The sequence below is a fragment of the Eubalaena glacialis genome, chromosome 20 (genome assembly GCF_028564815.1).
Source record: "Eubalaena glacialis isolate mEubGla1 chromosome 20, mEubGla1.1.hap2.+ XY, whole genome shotgun sequence".
Lineage (NCBI taxonomy): Eukaryota > Metazoa > Chordata > Mammalia > Artiodactyla > Balaenidae > Eubalaena > Eubalaena glacialis.
Window position 1 is genome coordinate 10,025,680 of NC_083735.1, and position 18,003 is coordinate 10,043,682.

At 44.0% G+C, this 18,003-nt stretch overlaps 1 protein-coding gene across 1 annotated transcript in view; it reads left to right on the forward strand.

Moving 5' to 3' along the window:
* Window positions 1–18,003, forward strand: part of CSMD1 (CUB and Sushi multiple domains 1) — a 1,818,880-nt gene that overhangs the window by 1,767,523 nt on the left and 33,354 nt on the right. Inside the window, exons 53-55 of the mRNA XM_061177359.1 lie at window positions 6,643–6,816; window positions 8,212–8,385; window positions 16,760–16,948. Of these exons, the coding sequence (XP_061033342.1) occupies window positions 6,643–6,816; window positions 8,212–8,385; window positions 16,760–16,948 (537 nt within the window). The remainder of the gene's footprint in view (window positions 1–6,642; window positions 6,817–8,211; window positions 8,386–16,759; window positions 16,949–18,003) is intronic.

Below are 18,003 nucleotides of genomic sequence, written 5' to 3' on the forward strand. Positions count from 1 at the left end.
TTCAGCAATAAGTACCAATAATAACAAAGCAAACATGAAGGTTGAATATTTGGTTTGTAGATTTTCTAAAAATGTATGAATGTATTCAGTTCTAATCCCCAAACCAATATTTAGTATTTGTACTGACACAAACTGGCACAGTGAAAAGAAGGTGACCTTAAAATAGGGAATTCTGGGGGGGGTGGGGGCGACGTGTTTGTGTGTATGTGTGAGTGTGAGAGAGTGTGGCCTTAGGGCAGGAGAGAGATCCAGCTATTCAGTTCCTGTTGATGCACAGACCCCGCAGCGAGGATGCCCAGCACAGGGAACTCCTGTAACCTGGGAGCCGCGCGCCCCGCAGGTCCCCTGGAGGAGCAGGTTTCCATGGCACCAGTGGAACTGTATTAAATTCCCAAATCACAGAATTCGCTTCTGAAATTGCACGAGTCTAGGTAATTGTAAGAGACTCTAACACACGTTGCCTGAAAGTATTCAATACTTGAAAGAAGCATTCAGACTCTGCCTTTGTTGTGAGTTTAGGCACATCTGCTAACTGACATCTGACACTCTGTGTCTGTCACTCAGCAAAGTCACCACTGAAAGTCAGTGCGGTTTCTTAGGTTGCAGACCGTGATCATTGCAGCATCAGAAACAGTGACACGCAGTCCAGAGAGCTCAGCTAGCTGCTGCAAAACCCTGCCCGTGGGTGGGACTCCATCTCTACAGTGTACGTGCATGTGACTCCCAGACAGCATGGGATGCAAGGGCAGGTGTGAGGGCAGAGGACACAAGGGATTCCATTCATCCAGGGCGCAGTTTTCAGAATATTCACTCTGCTACTCAGACTCGTTGTACGACACACACTAAAACATGTGCGTGTAGACTCTGGACAGTAGCCTTCTAGAACCACTGCTTGGAGAGGCTGGTCAGCTGAGGCCCAGCCCTGGGGGATAAACGCATTACTCGCGGCAAGTGCCGGTCCCCCTGTCCCGTGTGCTGGCCCGGGCTGCGTGATGTCAGGGCCGCGGGCTGGCGGCTTCTCTGCGCTTCAGACCGTGAGCTGGGCTCCCACACGGCTGGGCCGCCGTCTGCCTTCTCCAGTTCCCACGCGGGACGAGTTTGCGGGAAACCCTCGACCCAGGAGGAAACTGAGAATCCCCTTGCCCGTCCCTCTTTCTCCCTGGGTTTGGCTCATGGCAGCCCCAAGGCGACTTCTCCCTGTGAGAGGCGACTGGCATTCATTCAACCTGGCCACCACTCTGTGTTTTAGCAAAGTTTGGTAGATTTTATTCCTCCTAACTCAATTTTCGAGAAAGATTGTTAAAAGAGATTCTCTTTTCTATTTGGGACATCTAACTAAAGCATAATAACTAAAATATAGTAAATAAAAACAATACAGCTTTCGTTATATCTAAAGTAGCATAAACTTAAAGGCCAGTGATCTTCACAGAGGAGTCATTTTGCAAATGAGGTGAAACTTGCAGACTCTTGTGACCCACTCACAGGTATGAAATCTCAATTTTTCTGAAATTTCATGGAATTCCTATTCCATTGTTCAATTCGTCTTAACAGGCCAATTTGAAGGATATTTTTTAACGGTATATAGTGTATGAAATAAAGAGAGTCACCGAACTAGAAGTGGAAAATACCCACCCTGGCATGGAATTCTTGATTCTGCTCCTGATTCTCTCAAGAACAATTTTAAGCAGTTGGAGAATTACCCGTTCCATAGTAATGCCTGTCCTCAGCAGGGAGAAAATGCAGAATTAAAATGTAAAGTTCTAGGAATGTGGAAGTCGTAGAATTGGTTATTCATACTTAACTAAAAGAAAATTCAGCAGTTCCTTTAGGATATATCTCTATATCTATCAATCAATCTGTCCACTGAATTAAAAATCATATGCAGTTACAGTTTTACAGCATCCTACCTAATTCTTTAGCTCCTTGCTAGCCAGAGCTCTCAGGCTCTGATTAGTGGCAGATTATTAAATTCACGAGTAGGACTGATGTAAAAATAAAATAGGCCACATGCTTTTCACTTAGATTTTCTGTCCGCACTTTAATGGAACCATTTGTCAGGAAATTTGGCTTCCTTGATTTCCTAGGTGTGATGACACTGGCTGCAGAATTGCCTGTAAAAAACATTTAGTGATCTTTGTTTAAGCTGAAGCCAAATGCTAATGAAAAAGAAACAAGCAAACAAAAGCACAAACACAAAACCTAGGGGCCTGGCATCACAGTGTCGGATCTACTGGATAATCACATTATTTTATTTAGTTGATATTTTGTTTTGAAATATGCAGGACTGCCCTCATCCCAATTCTTTTTTTTTTTTTTTTCCAGTTAATAGAGTTACTTATCCTTCTTTACTGCTTTTTACACTCAGTGGAATAGTAATAATTAAATGCACCCAAAATTATGGACATGTAGCACATGAAATATGTAAGGTCATAAACTGAAGAGGATAAAATGGGTGCCCTTCTGGGAAATGGATAGTTTGGTCCAATAGCTCCATAATCTTCATTTTAACTGAGACTCTAAAAACAAATAAAAGTTCTCAATACAGGGACCATTCTCTCACCTTCACCTGGCTAACAAACATGCACCCTTCAGGCCTTATATGTTGCCTCTTTCAGGCTGTCTGATGCCCAGCTGGGCTACATGTCCCTCCCCACTCCTCCCCTCTTTTTATTTTTAATGTACTTTTTATTTTTATTTATTTATTTTTAAAAATGTTTATTTATTTATTTAGGCTGAGTTGGGTCTTAGGGCTCTTCATTACAGTGAGCTTCTCTCTAGTTGTGGCGCGAGGGCTTAGTTGCCCTGCGGCACGTGGGATCTTAGTTCCCTGACCCGGGATTGAATTGGTGTCCTCTGCGTTGCAAGGAGGATTCTTAACCACTGGACCACCAGGGAAGTTTCCCTGTTCCTCACCTCTTTAGGGGCAAACACCCTGGGGCACTTTCTGTGTCAGACCTCCCCTCTCTTTTATGATTGTATCTTATTCTTCATTGAATCCCCAGCCCCAAGGACATTGCTGGCCCACAGCTAATCAGCATTCAATTATTGCCAATAAAGGAAAGCCACCTAGGAGACAGTGGATTTGGAAATGCTTTGAAAATGTAAAGGGCAACATGGTCCATTGTGAAGTTACTTTATTTCTATTCACTTCATCAAGTGTTTAATTAGTGACTAATAGGTGTTAGACACTCAACAGATGCCTGAACATAGTTACAAAGATAGAGAAATGCTTTCTACATAGTGTGTCTATAATAAAACTGGGGCTACATTTAAAAAATTCACAAAGGACATATCCCAGTATTATCATAGGATAACAGAATCTTAAATTTGAAGTAGAGCTCAGAGTACATTGAATTCAAATTCCACCTCATACAGTTTTTCCCTTCTACAACATTTCGACATGTTACTGTTGAAATTTTGGTTAAATACTGTAAGTGAAATATTCTATATTTGTGAATAGCCCATAATTGGTCTAAGGCTTTGAATGTTTTAAAGAGGAACTCACCTGAGGGCTGGAAAGTTATACGAGTGACAAACAGATTGTTCTCTACCAGCTTCAGATCCAGAAGTCACATCGTCCACATTTACTTAAAATAGGAAGTGAAGTTCGAGGTGATGCTGTCAATTCTTCTTCCTTTAGGCACTGAGCTGAAAGGGAGTGTTTTTGAAAGACATCCCTGATTTTCTTTAGGTCTTTAAGGCCAGTTCCTCCCAGAACTGAAGTGACCACATGTCAGAGAAGAGTCGCTGTTGTAAGTCTTTATTTCCACACAAGCCTGTCAGCCTTGCCATCTGGTTTCTGGAGTGTACAGATATCTCCTTGCCGTTAGGAGTGCTTATTTGCCAGGCTTTCAACAGAGAATGCAGCCTTGAAGCATGTGCTCCTACTGAAAACTTAGATTAAAAAAATATGATTGAGGTTTAAAAGTGAGCCTAGCCAGTCGTGTTTGTCCAAGTCAAGAGTGAGGCTGTGCAGATCACGGAGAGGGTTGGGGACTTTCTGTTGCAATGTATCCCTTTCAGCATCTTGGTTACCCTGAGCCCGGGTCCCGCCTCTTGGGATGCTGATCAGGTTCAGAATACCCCCAAAGTGCTTGACATTCTCTAGAGTAACAGCCAGGAATCAGGTGGCCTGCACTGTCTTTGAGGATTGGAGTGTGTTATTTTGGTGAGTACTTCTAGAAATTACATCATTTCCTTCTCACCTCGGAAGTGGCTGGATCCCTGCAGTAAGCCCGTGCGTGGCGGCTGTGGCTCCTTTCCTGTCTCAGGGATGCGAGTGGGGCTCCACGTCTCGACCTGACGGAGATCGCCGTGCAAAGCCCAGCCTCTGGGAAGGAGCCCGCATCCGTGTTCCAGGATAACAGCCTCAGAAGCTCTCCCTTCAGCCCCCGGAGAACATTCAGCCTCCTCCCAGTTCCCTGCTTGTTGCACGCCTGGTGTTCGGGGGAGGCGATCTGGCTTCTGGTCAGAATCAGCTGTATTGATCTGGATCTGGCTGAGTGGAAAAGCTGCAGAGGTGACAAAAGATCAAGCGAATCGAGTACAACTTGACCCGACCTCTTACAAATGTTGGGGCAGAGATTTTGCTCAAAGAGGGATACCTGTCAGCGATTCGGTTTTCTCCCTCTGTCCTCTGCAAGGTCATCTTGCTGATAACAGATCTGGTTCAAACCTAGGATAACACAATGCAGCTGCATTGCCTTAAACAGAAATAGAGAGTGCTGTTCTGAATTCTTCCAGAATGGTGGCATTGACCCTGAGTGTCATATGACAGTAGTTTGGCCATGCTCTCAGCTTTGGGGTTGCTGTACTCTGAGTAAAGCACTGGCAGCTGGGTGCTCTACTCGGAGGGCAGTGGCCAGGGGAAGTCCACTCCAAAACGCTCTGTAGCTGCTCCAGCCTAAGGAGCGAGTTTTGGCGGACAATTTAGGAACTCTCCTTGTCTATCCATCCTTTTCATGTCAGTTACTCCTAATGCTGCATAGTTTGTTGAGTTAACAAGATACTCTTTCCATGGACGTGAGGAGGGGGTAGGGACAGAGAGGAGGATGGAAGGAGAGGAAGGAAAGAAAGTGGAAGGAGAGTGAAAGAGAAGAAGGGAATCCCGCCTTTCCTAGTTTTCCCTGGACCACACAGCACCTTCCTACTGTTACAGAGAAAAAATATTCATGACGCTCCTTAACGATAATGAGGCAGACTTTTTTTAGTACCCTAGTGATTGGTGTAGGGACCAGGGTGATGGGATTCCACAAAGATATGGCTCAACTCCAGATGCCGTGTGGGCCAGCGGGGGTCACAGCCAAGGGGCAGGGAGGGGTCACGGGTGGGACATTCCTGAGAGGGAACCTCAGGACTTGGAGGGGTTCTGGCTGAACCCACCTACCAGTGGCAGGTGCGGTGAGAAACTGGCTCAGATGTTGAGGCTGGAGGCTTCTCGTAGGCTGACTTAGCAGGGTGATTGCTGAAGTCGGCTTTTACAAGGAGGTGCACAGGGCCTGGGAGGAGTGTCAGGACCCGGATTAAAGCTTTGTCAGGCAAAGAACCTTTGTCGCTCCCCAGCCTTCAACTCGCGAAGGACTGAAAATTCCTCTAGCTTCCTTCCCCACTTGGAAGCCCTCTGGTTCTGAAGCTTATCTGACACCCTGTTTGCCAGCGACCTCCTTACATATCAGAGTCCTCACATCAGTACTGTTTTCCTCCCCTTAAGTATTGATGTTCACCTCAGTTTCATTTTGGGGCCCTTTCTTTCCTTGCTGTACATACTTTTCACAGGCGAGCTCAGCCACCTGTTGGGTTCAGCCTCCATCTGTAATCTAGCTTTTCCTAAATCTCTGTCTGCAGGGTGTCCCTCCCCTGAGCTCTGGGCTTCTGTGTTCAACTGAGGATGTGACAGTTTCCCCTAGACATCAGTTCAGACATAACTCAAATGGACATTTTCTGAAATTGAACTTATTTTCTTATATCAATCCTTCCTTTGGAATTTCACAGATAGTTCAGGAATCTAGTCTCTCACTGGAGATCCTTCCATCCTTTTCTTTGCTACCCATTTTCAATAGGGTTACAGAACTTATATGAATTCCAAGTGTCTCTTCCTTTCTTTTGGCTTTTATTTGGAAATAGAATAAATAGATAAATAACATACAATATCAATAAGAAAAATAAGTAAAAGAAATAAATGGAGAAACCATACCTGGGGAATTACCTTTTAACAATTTTATATTTGAACTATTACTTATGTTACCCACAATTGTTGAGAAAAATTAATGAGTTGAAGAAAACTCTATCAAATAAAAAATATATAAATGGAAAAAATTCCAATAATTGCATTCAATGCTGTCAGTCACTTGACAATAAAGATAAACTAATTTTGAATGTAGTACTTTTATTATTTTAGATTTTTTTATTGGAGTATACTTGATTTACAATGGTGTGTTAATTTTTCCTGTACAGCATAGTGACCCGGTTATATATATACATATATATCCTTTTGTATATTCTTTTCCATTCTGGTTTATCCCAGGACGTTGAATAGAGTTCCCCGTGCCGTACCGTAGGACTCTGTTGTTTCTCCACGAATGTGGTACTTTTACAGAAGACAAGCTCTCCAGCGTGTTTTTGTTGGTTTTGCTTGCTTTTCAGCGGGCCACTGCGGCTCCCCGGATCCCATCGTGAACGGTCACATCAGCGGCGACGGCTTCAGTTACAGGGACACCGTGGTGTATCAGTGCAACCCCGGGTTCCGGCTCGTGGGGACTTCCGTCCGGATATGCTTGCAAGACCACAAGTGGTCCGGACACACCCCAGTCTGTGTCCGTAAGTACAGCCTGTGAACTAACTCAGCGGGTGCTTCCCTTCGTGGTGTTTTCTTTTGTCATTAGGTCATAACACAGACACGTTTAAGCTCAGAGAGAGGATGGAGAGCTGTCGGAAGAGAGAGAACGTGGGCGCTCCTCCCCTTCCGTCTTTGGTCCTCCTCCCGTTCCGTGTCCTTCCGACGCCTCCTGCAGGCTCCCTCCACACTGAATTTGCTCACCCGCTCATCTCACATGGGTCCCAGGATGAGGGATGTCAGGCATTCATTCTCCCAGCGTTGTCCCAGGATGATGAGGTGGAAATAGCATCCCACCAGAGGAGGATAGAGGTGCTGGGTCCGAGTCTGCCGGTTGGCTTTGCAGGGGCCCCACGGTAGCCATCCCCCCAAGATTCTGTGCTGTTTTGTGTTCTTGTCATTGCTTCATCAAGAACGCAGAGAGTTTGTACGCGGTCCTCCCTTTAATAAAGAGGTGAAATTGTATGTAACCATTGTCCTCAAACTTTATAACTTGAGAGATGAATGCTGACTCCTATTTTTAGAAGAGATTGTACCCTTATGCAAATTTCCTTTTAAACCAATTTTTTTTCTAATATGTTCTTTATTTTCCTAAACAAGGGGATTGTTGATGTAAGTTTAGGACAGTGACAGGTGTTCTCTGGGATAGTGCTGTGGTAACTGTACACAGTTCAAGGGTGAAAGCTTTGCTTAGAAGAAAAAAATGTTGACAAGATAAATGAGAAGGAAAACACCAGTTTTACAACTGTAATGTGTTTCTTTTGAAAGGGCCAGTGAAGGATATGTTCATGATTTGTATTGCTGTTATTGTGGACATGACATAATGAGGGTTGGCTATGTTCCAAAGGACCATACAATAGGGAATGTCAAAGAAAATATGATTTGAGCATGTACTCTTATTTTTGCTAATTTCATGATGTTTAAATTGATATTGGATTAATTTATACATACGCGATTTAAATTATCATCCAAGTCCCTATAATGTTTCAAGATGAGAGTTCCACAAAATTAGCTGGTGTGTTCTCAGGGGAAAATATTCAGAACTCATGATTAATACAAAAATTTAGCATCTCTTGTTTTTCACTGCTTTATTTTAAAATTACCTGATATTCTATCATGATGTAAGAAATAATAATTATGGTGATGAAGAAAGTACATTTGCCAGGTGCTAGTTATTTTCCACGATATAATAAAAACCTGTGGGTTCAGCCCATGATTCTTTCTCTCAATATTCCCTTCCAAATATAAACACAATCTGTAACATATCTGATTAGCTGTCAACCCCTTAATTCATACATTTAGCATACCTGTATATGTATTAATGAAGAATGCCAAGTGAGAGTGATGACTTGTTAATGTGGACCTGTCTTCCTCCGTAGCCATCACCTGTGGCCACCCAGGGAACCCTGCCCACGGCTTCACTAACGGCAGCGAGTTCAACCTGAATGATGTTGTGAACTTCACCTGCAACACCGGTTACTTGTTGCAGGGCGCATCTCAAGCCCAGTGTAGGAGCAACGGCCAGTGGAGCAGCCCTCTGCCGACCTGCCGAGGTAGGAGAGCTTCCGGGGTTAGTGAGGGCTGAACCATAACACCAGGGAGCCAGTCTGCGTGTGTAGAGGGGGACGCTTCCCCTCCAGGGACAGGGCTTCTGCAAGCGCTTGTTTTTGGGGTGGGAAAACATTTCTTGAGTATAACGCGCAAATCGCTCCATGGCCTCTTTCTTGCTAGTGGCCAGATATTCAATCAAAAAACCCTGGGATTCTCTACTTCAAAGACTACTTGTCTTCCGTTTGTCTTTCTCTCCATTTATGCACTCACTTATTTCTGCCACATGTATTCCACATCTTTGGTCCTTAAGCTTCTAGCCTTATGGATGTATTTGAGAAGTTCTTATTGCTTTTAAATCTCAAGTTTTAGAAATTCACTTCTTTAAAAATGGACACATAGATCTGGACTAACACCTAAATTTCCAAGGGAATGCTGCTTTGTAGTTTTTGTATTTCTAGATGTTTGAGCTAGAAATACAAAAACTTTTCCTTAAAACATCTCCTTCAAATATTTTCCATTAAAACATCTCTTTTACTGAAGACGCATGTCCTTCCATGTGAAGGTGAGTTTTTTGTTGTTTTGGTTTGGTTTGGTTTTTTGGTAATAATATGGTATTAAAGGCAGACACTTACAGAGGTCCCTTGCTCTGACAACCACCCACCTTCCCACTGGGCCCCAAGGGAGCTGCATTCAAATGTAACAATAGCAGAATGGGAATCCAGGCAAGTTTTAAATAGCAGTTATGTGAAATTGGCTACAAACTGTGGAGTCTGGCACATGTCTATATCAGAGTGCTTGGCTTAAGCTCAAAGACAAAGTAAAGCCTCCTAATTCCACTTCCCTCTAAAACTCCCTTTTCAATGTTGGAAAGTCTTGCTGTGAAGAGCAGAGACCCCAGGTTCCCTGTTCTCACTGTCCCCAGAAAGCAGGCTTTGGGCGTGTCCTGTTTGGGGGAGGGGGGGTGGAGTATCTCACAGAGACGCCCCTGGTTTCTTGTTCCAAAGCTCCTGCTGGTCTCCTGACAACATGGGGGTCTGGTCAGCTTGGACATTGACAAGTTCATCTTGTAGGTTATATGTTATTATTATAATTGTATTAGGCAGGGCCATGGAACAGGGTGACTGGGGTTAGGGGACATCTTGGAATGTGTGAGCCAGGGCAGGAAGCTGGCTTCTAAATGACCTCTGGCCCCTCTGCCTTCCACGTGGGGACACCTTGGCAAACCTTAAATGCTTACTGAGCATCGTGATGCACGTGGCTGTGATGAGCAGGGTGACTCACTCAGCCTCACCCTCACCTCTCACAGGGAAACGTGCGGCCCACGTGTCTGCCAGGAGCCCTGAGCACGTGGGCAGCAGTGGACAGGCTTAGCTGTAGGTGTCCGCCACCTGGTAAGGCAGCTGCAAAGATTTAGGAAAAGATTACACACCTTTAATCAAACTGCTTTCTCTGTCCTCTACAGCAAGGAAAAAACAGCATGACTGAAAGAATGGTTACAAATGAAGGCCCTTAAATTTGGGTTCAGTTTATCTTCACACAGGGTTACGACTTAACTGTGCCTTTGATGCCTTAGGTGTATGAGAACCATCTATATCCATTCCCCCCAAACCCTTCTACTCAACTTAATTTAACATTTATTAAGCACCTACTGTGTTCCGAATGCTGTGCTGCATACTGTCAGTACAGAGATGGGTGAAATACTTCATACCTTTAAGTAGATACCAATCCGGAGGCTAATTAGGGGGGAGGAAGTCCCCACAGCTGCTGAGACTTTGTCCACTGGACACAGTACATTCTGGCTAAATGAAAGATTGAATAAATTCAAAATAGCAGGCTTTTAATTATCAAAACTTTTTTTGTTTCTGTACTTCATTTTCCTCTAACTTATGCCAAAAAGAGAGAGAGAAGAAATTAAATGCCTATCATTTATTAATGGTTTTTGGTGCTTTACAATAGATACTAGGTCCTTTAGATATCTATGGCGCAGTTTAAAGAACGCTAGAATGTGTTTTAAAGTCTTCAGTATTAATTTTGACTTTTCTTACCTTCCTCCCTTTTCTTGAAAAATAAGAATGGACTTATTTTTTTAGTAGACGTTATTTTTTAGAGCAGTTTAGGTTCATGGCAAAGTTGGGCTGAAGGTACAGAGATTTCCCATAAACCCCCTGCCCCCACCCATGCACAGCCCCACCTCACCCCCCGCTGTCACCACCCCCACCAGATGATGCATTTGTTATCACTGATGAACCTGCGTGGACACGACATCTCACCCAGAGTCCGCAGGTGACATTAGGGTTCACTCTTGGTGTTAGATGGTCTGTATGTTTGGACAGGTGTACAATGAGTGACACGTATCCACCACTGCCATATCTTGCAGAGTGTTTTCACGGCCCTAAAGTTTCTCTGTGCTCCACTTATTCATCCCTCCTCCTGCCCCCCAGCCCCTGGCAACCCCTGATCGTTTTCCTGTCTCCATAGTTTTGCCTCTTCCACAATGTCATACAGTTGGAATCACACAATATATAACCACTTCAGATTGGCTTTTTTCATTTAGTAAATGCATTTAGGTTTCCTCTATGTTTTTTAATGGTTTGATAGCTCATTTCTTTTCAGTGATGAATAATATTCCATTGTCTCAATGGACCACAGTTTATCTATCCATTCACATACTGAGGGACATCCGGGTTGCTTCCAAGTTTTGGCAACTATGAATAAAGCTGCTGTATTCACTCCTGTGCAGGTTTTTGTGTGGATATAAGTTGTTAACTCCTTTGGGTAAATATTAAGGAGCATGATTGCTGGATTGTATGGTAAGAGTATGTTTATTTTTGTAAGAAACCCAAACTGTCTTCCAAAGTGGCTGCACCACTTTGCATTCCCACCAGCAATAAGTAAGAGTTCCTGTTTCTCCACACCCTCGCCAGTGTTTGGTGTTGTCAGTGATCTGGATTTTGGCCATTCTAATAGGTGTATAGTGGAATCTCATTATTGTTTTAACTTGCATGTCCCTGATGACATATGATGTGGAGCATCTTTTCATAGGCTTATTTGCCATCAGTAGGTCTTGTTTGGTGAGGTGTCAGTTAAGGTCTTTGGCCCATTTTTAGTTGGGTTGTTTGTCTTCTTATTGTTGAGTTTTAAGAGTTTTTTTTAATGTTTCAGATTACTGTCCTTTATCAGTTATGTCTTTTCTAATATTTTCTCTTAACCTGTGGCTTGTCTTCTCGTTCTCTTGACACTGCCTTTGGAAGAGCAGAACTTTAAAATTAGTACTTAATTTTAAAAGCTGACACTTCAAAAACGTCTGTTGGAGATGACTGACAAACAGCCGTCCGAGTGCTGAGGGGATTGGAAATCACCCCCTCATCTCCCGGGTGCCTCCTGCTCATGCTTCTGTTATTTTCTATTGCTCTGTTTTGCTTCATTTATGAACTAAGAGATACAATCTAGTGCACAGAATTTACATGCATATTATTCGACCAGGAAAAGCATGAATTCAAAGAGGTCAGACTTATAAAGACAGTGAAGCATCAGGAAAAAATGGCGTGAAACTCAAAAAGTTAAAGTTAACAAAAATAGCTACTCTATTAATAAAACTTCCAGGGATTCTTCAAGGTGCGTACTGCAGTATGGCCTGATTCTTACCTTATGTGGTTCCTTGAATAAACCCCCAGATGGTTCAGGGTGTTGTGTCTCATGTCAGCATCCTGTTGTGCTTGATTTCTTCTCCCAAATACTTGATGTGATTCTCAGATGTCTAATCTGCGGAGGTCGATGAGTTGTGGAATCCTGAGTAATCCTACAGCATCTGGTTAATGATGCAAGAGAGAAACCCCACCAGGACTTTGGAATGAACTCCCAGTAAATCTGTGCTAAAGTGAGGCTGACTTAGACACAGATTTCCACAGAGTCTCTCCACCCTGGACTCACCTTTTATCCTCAGACTCAGCCCTTCCCAGGGAAAAGCTCTGGCCATGCCAGCTGTGTTTGTGATAAATCAGAACCCTCCAATCCAGGAAGCGACTCACCCCCTGGTTCTATCTTTACAAACAGGATCAGGAAAATAAATAAATAAAAGAAGGGATCCTTTTTGCTAGTAGTAATATCCTTCTGGAATAAATAAATTATATGGATGTAGATTTCATTAAAAGGAATGAAAACAAATGTCTTCACATTTATTTTAAGAATCAGATTATGCCTACTGTTTCAGAGGCCCCCGTTTCTATAGAAGAGCTTTCTGAGTCTTTGTCTCCTAAATTCAAATATGTGTCAACATGAGCTTAAAAGTTCAGTCAGTTCAAGGAGAAATAAATGAGGTATACCAAGTCTGGCAGTTTTAGGATGAGTCACTTAATATTTTCTTTCCTTGTGTAATAATTTTGTGTTACATGCAAATGTTTGGAGGTTTTATTTTTTCTTTCTTATCTACAGTTTTGTGGGGTTGGCCATTTAAACTCAGAGAATTAAAATACATGTCCTTTGCTATTACATACACGAGTATAAAGAAAATTAAGAAAATACGGGGTGAGTGAAGGTTCTGTTCTGGTTAGAGAGGAATAAAACAAAAAAAACTCACTAAACTTGCATCACTGAATCCAGGGTCTTGTAGTGAATCCTCAAGTTCACTGGAGAATATCAGTTTTCTTCTATGAACAGTCAAAGCAGTACTACCTTCCTCTTAGGTTTCCATGAGCTCTAAGTAAACCAGTGCACGTGAATGCTTAGCAAAGTGCCTGGCGCGTAGTAGGTGTTCAGTCTCCCTGCCCCAACTCCCACCCACCTCTGAAATTTAACTAGAATCAACTATAATCAATTAGAACCTTCTTCTTTGTCAAACCCGAATGTCTCATTACACCTAAAACCAATTTCTTTATTCTTATCAGTTATTGATAAAAGATGAAAGGTAACTTTCATATGTTTGAAAAATAGTCGTCATAGAAGTTGCTTTTGGTGACCGGTAATTAAGTTTTGATTTAAGTTTTGATTCATCCAAGTAAACAAGTTGGAAATGTTTATTCTGTGTGATACACTGAATAGTCACCTCACCTTCGACTGTCCTCTCAACTTTGCATAATCCCTTCTATTGAAAAATTTAAAAAACACATATTACACAGAACTCTAATCAATTATGAACGCTGTTTAAAAAATTTAGTGAACTAATTCTTACCCATTTTTCCCACTGCCAAAGAATTTAAACTGGCTATATTTCCATTACAAAGCATCATTTTCTTACTTTCCTGTTTATGATCAGGTTTTTAATGAGCCATAAAAGAAAACAAGAAAGAAGCAAGAAACAGGAGTAAACACAGAAAAATAAACATAAACACAGGCTTAAGCAAAAAAAAAAAACACATTAGGAAGAGATGGAGGTAGTTCCTTCCTTCCTTCCTTCCTTTTCACATAAAGCCCTAAGGCCACAGAAGGAGTTTCAGAAGTCATCAGGTAATCAGGAGCTCTGATCCTTACCTAGTTCTGGTATGACCCCTTTTGTGACCTTGGATATGTTACTGATCAGTATATGAATGTCTTCTTTACCCTCCAACATACACAAATGTCCCCTGGAACACATTTTGTGCCTTCATGACTCCACACAGGCTATGTACATATGATATCAATATTTCTCATTCTCTCCAGCTGAGGAAATTCCGTTCTTTGTCAGGTTTTAACACCTGAACATCAAGGCCAAGTCTCAGCGCTTGGCGTGTTGAGGGGTGGTGCTAAGATGAGGGGAGACTTCCACAATGAGTCTCTCACCAGTTTCTCTCTGATGCTCTGCCCTGCTAGACATCGTGTCTCCAGCTAAAAAAGTAAAATAGTTCCAGCAGGTGTGACCTGGTCTGACCTGTCTTCACATCATCAACTTAACTGGTCCTTTCAGGCGCCACAGGATGATTTAAGTAATTTGACCCCTCCTTCCGCTTTGCTGACAGCTCACCTCTGTCCGTCATATGAAGTCTCAGTCCACCAGATTCCAGATAGGAATTGGGCACAAAATAGAAAGAACGGAGACGGGAGAGCAGTGTGTGGATGGACTGGGTAGTGCTGAGCTGTCTAGGCCGGCAGCCTGCCCTGCATATGGTAAAACACACTCGTGTGCAGCAAAGACGTGGAATGTTTCACAGTTCTCTCTGTCGTGGACAAATAAGTTAAAATCTTCCTGCCTTATTTTTTTTCCCCAAGCTGGTAGATACAGCTGAATCTCCTAGTGGAACCAATAAAATAAAGAGGAAGGGATATAATAGGTGTTTCTGACTGCAATTATGCAGGACTAAATTCTGTAGGACTAATTCCACAGGATGGGACTGAGAAAAGCATGAGCAGGTTTAGAGTGTTTGTAGACATACCTCTTCCAACATCAAGAGCAATTCGGTTTCCGTCTTGGAGCTCATGGAATCTAACTTTGTCAAGCATTTTTATTGCCTGGTTTTTTAAGGATGCTGAACTAGGTGAAAGGATGGGGAGGAGCCTGGGACTCAGCACTTCTTCCAGGTAATTCTAATGCAATGTAAAATCCCAGAGTGGTCGTCAGTATCGGCAGTAATGAGGACGTCCGTGTCTCCTACACACCGTGCCGCGGGCAAGAGAGGCCCCCAAGGAGAATTCTGCTTCGAGGTTTCAGAGCGCTTGGGCATGAAACTTGCGAATTCTGAACGGCACTCCTCCCGCCATGGTGGGGCTCAGAGAGCCCTGCTCTCCTCGGCCGGCAAAGGGGGGATGCAGGTGGACCTCACCGTTACCGGAGCGGTAACTGTTTCTCTTTTCTTTCTCTTCTTGCTTCCAGCCCCACCCTTCTCTTGACCCCAAACACATAATGGCACTTGCTTTGTGCACTTCGTCTTTCTCACCCATCCCACAATCAGGCTGCATTCAGGAAAGCTGGGCCCGAATGTAAAACTATGAATTAAAGGACGAGCCCAGGTGGGGCGTGTGGAATCCCGGGGCGCGTGAGGCATGGGCCGGGCGCCCTGGCGCAGGAAGGCTCGGCGCCTCCACTTGGGTCGCCTAAGCGGTGTCCTTTCCTCTCACTGCAGAGAGTCTGCTGTGGTTTGGGGACCGTCCTCTAAGAGCGATGTAAGCGCAAACTCGACACCATAGCGTCTTTGGCCTTCGGGCCAAGGCAACACCTTCCTGCTTGTGAAGGTCAGACACAAGGGAGCTGTTTCTGTCTCCTGGGCTTGACACGCAACTCCAAGTGCCCAATGGGCCGATGCGGGCGTTTTTCAGGTCATAAAAATAATCGTGCAAGTCAGTGACACTTTTTCCAGATAGCTAATGCCTGCTATCATGGTGGGTTTGGTGACAATTTTATTGCAGGTGCAATGCACTCTGGAGCCTTAAAAATATCTGCCGGGGGTCCGTAAACATGTTTGCTTGACTCGAAAGAACTTGTCTTTCTTCTATCAACTCAGGATTGGTTTAAGAAGGATAGGATGTTATTCTGCAGCACTGAAAGGGACCCTTGTCCGCCTCTGATCCACCCACCCCGTCGTCCTGGGGACAGAGAGGAACCAGGGTGCAGACGGGCAGGGTTTGCCTTTGGCCGCTGGGACACCGAGTGCAGTGGCTGCCTGGGAACTTGTCATGCTACCGGCTTCTGAGCCAGAAATACCTGGAGAGAGCGCGGCTCCGCAGCAGCTGCCCCGTTCAGCGGTGCACGGGTCAGAGAGAGAGAATCGGGGCTCGCTCTTGCCTCTGCACCTGCGAGAGCACGTGGCTGGTTCCCTCCCAGAGGCCAGCCGGCACTCAGGCTCAGAGAGCGCCGTTCAGATGGACCAGGCACACCCCGCTGTCACTGCCGGAGCTGTTTCCACAGGGGAAGAAGCTTAAGTCAGAGGCTGCCTTAATTTACACTTGTATTAAGTGTTGATAGAGGAGTTGTCGTTTTTGTCTGCTTTAGACACATAACAGAAATTACTTGGGCACATATTGAAGCATTAGTGCATGTCAGGGTGGGGTGGTAATTAATTACTGTGTCCCAGGCTGTCCTGAAGTATCACAGTCGCATACAAATATGTAGACTAACTTCAGCCGTTTCTATTTTAACATTTTCATAACATAAAAACCTAACCAGGGAAACGAATTTTAGACCTTACATTGAAGAAGCCTATTATTAGGAAACAGTTAAAGGCTGTCAGTCTCATGTTGTTAAAGGTGCTATAGTAGCCGATATATTGCTTGACATGTTTTGAAGCATAATGGCCCAAAGCAGGAAGTGGAATTCGTCAAGGGTACAGAATTTCACAAGCTTTGGCTGTCATGCTGTCGTCTTACCAACTTTCTAAAACCACGAGGAGGAGTTTGCCTCCTCTGCCCGTCTGTTTTGTTTATAAACGCATAGCTGCATTTGAATAATGTGCACCGTGCTTTCCTTTGCAGTGGTGAACTGCTCGGATCCAGGCTTTGTGGAAAATGCCGTTCGTCACGAGCAACAGAATTTCCCCGAGAGTTTTGAATATGGAATGAGTGTCGTATATCACTGCAAGAAGGGATTTTACTTGTTGGGATCTTCTGCCTTAACCTGCATGGCAGATGGCTTATGGGATCGCTCTTTGCCCAAGTGTTTGGGTAAGTGAGGGTCCTTTTGGCCACAGAGCCCTGTAAGAACACCACCAACAGAACACGGTTTTTTTCAAGTATTCAAAACGGTGTTGATTTTTAATTCTCTCTACCCACCCCCATCACAAATTATATTTGTTATTATGACAACGTTATAGGTTGGCCAGAAATCACCAAATGCAACTCACACTAGTTTCGCGGGAAGAAAGGGGCGGGGGTGCTGGCCTGCTCGCAAAGCTGGCCCCGGCGGGAGACGCACTCGGCTCACGGGCTCCGCCTGGACCGGGCTGTCTCTGTGTCTGCTGTTGCTGCTTGTCTCCTGCTTCGGGCCAGCAGGGAGGCTAATCCACCGGTTCAAACGGGCGCCAGCGGCCTCCAGACGGCGCCTCTGTCAACACCCCGAATCTCTCAACACCATGCATCTGTCTGGACCCAGGTTCAGAAATATTGGCAAGAAGCTATAAACGGAGTCTCCATCTATTGACCTAGTATCTGTGGCCGGAAGGGTGGCGCTCTCTGAGGGGCCTAATTTGGGTCTCTTCAGCGCTTCTGGTACAGTCCGATGTGAACATGATTAGAAAGATAGTGTCCTGGTCGTCACTTCCTCCTGACCCATAGGTTTAAAGAAGAGGAGGGCGGATTGCCGTGAAGAACGGCGTGTTCAGGGCAGACAAAGTGATAGGTCGCCGCTCTGGCTCCCCTCAAAACACTATTAACAGTACATTTTAGACCATACAGGTTCAGAGGGACACTTTCTTTTTTACCCAAATAGCTATAGTATTACTTTCTTTCACTTGAAAAATCATATTGTCCTTTAGCTCAGAGAGAATTGTCTTGTTAAAACGTAGTCTGAAAATGAAGGAAAAGGAGTCACTCTCCTTGGCCTTTTAAAAATCAGTCAGAAACAAAACAAAACAATCCTTTTTAGTATTCATTTTGTGTGGGTAGAGAAAATAGGAAATGACAATCACATTATAAATTGAACTTACTGAAAAAAGTGATAATCCATTTTACCTGTGACAATTATGGCCTTTTCAGTACATTTTCAGAGTGGATTGGTGCTG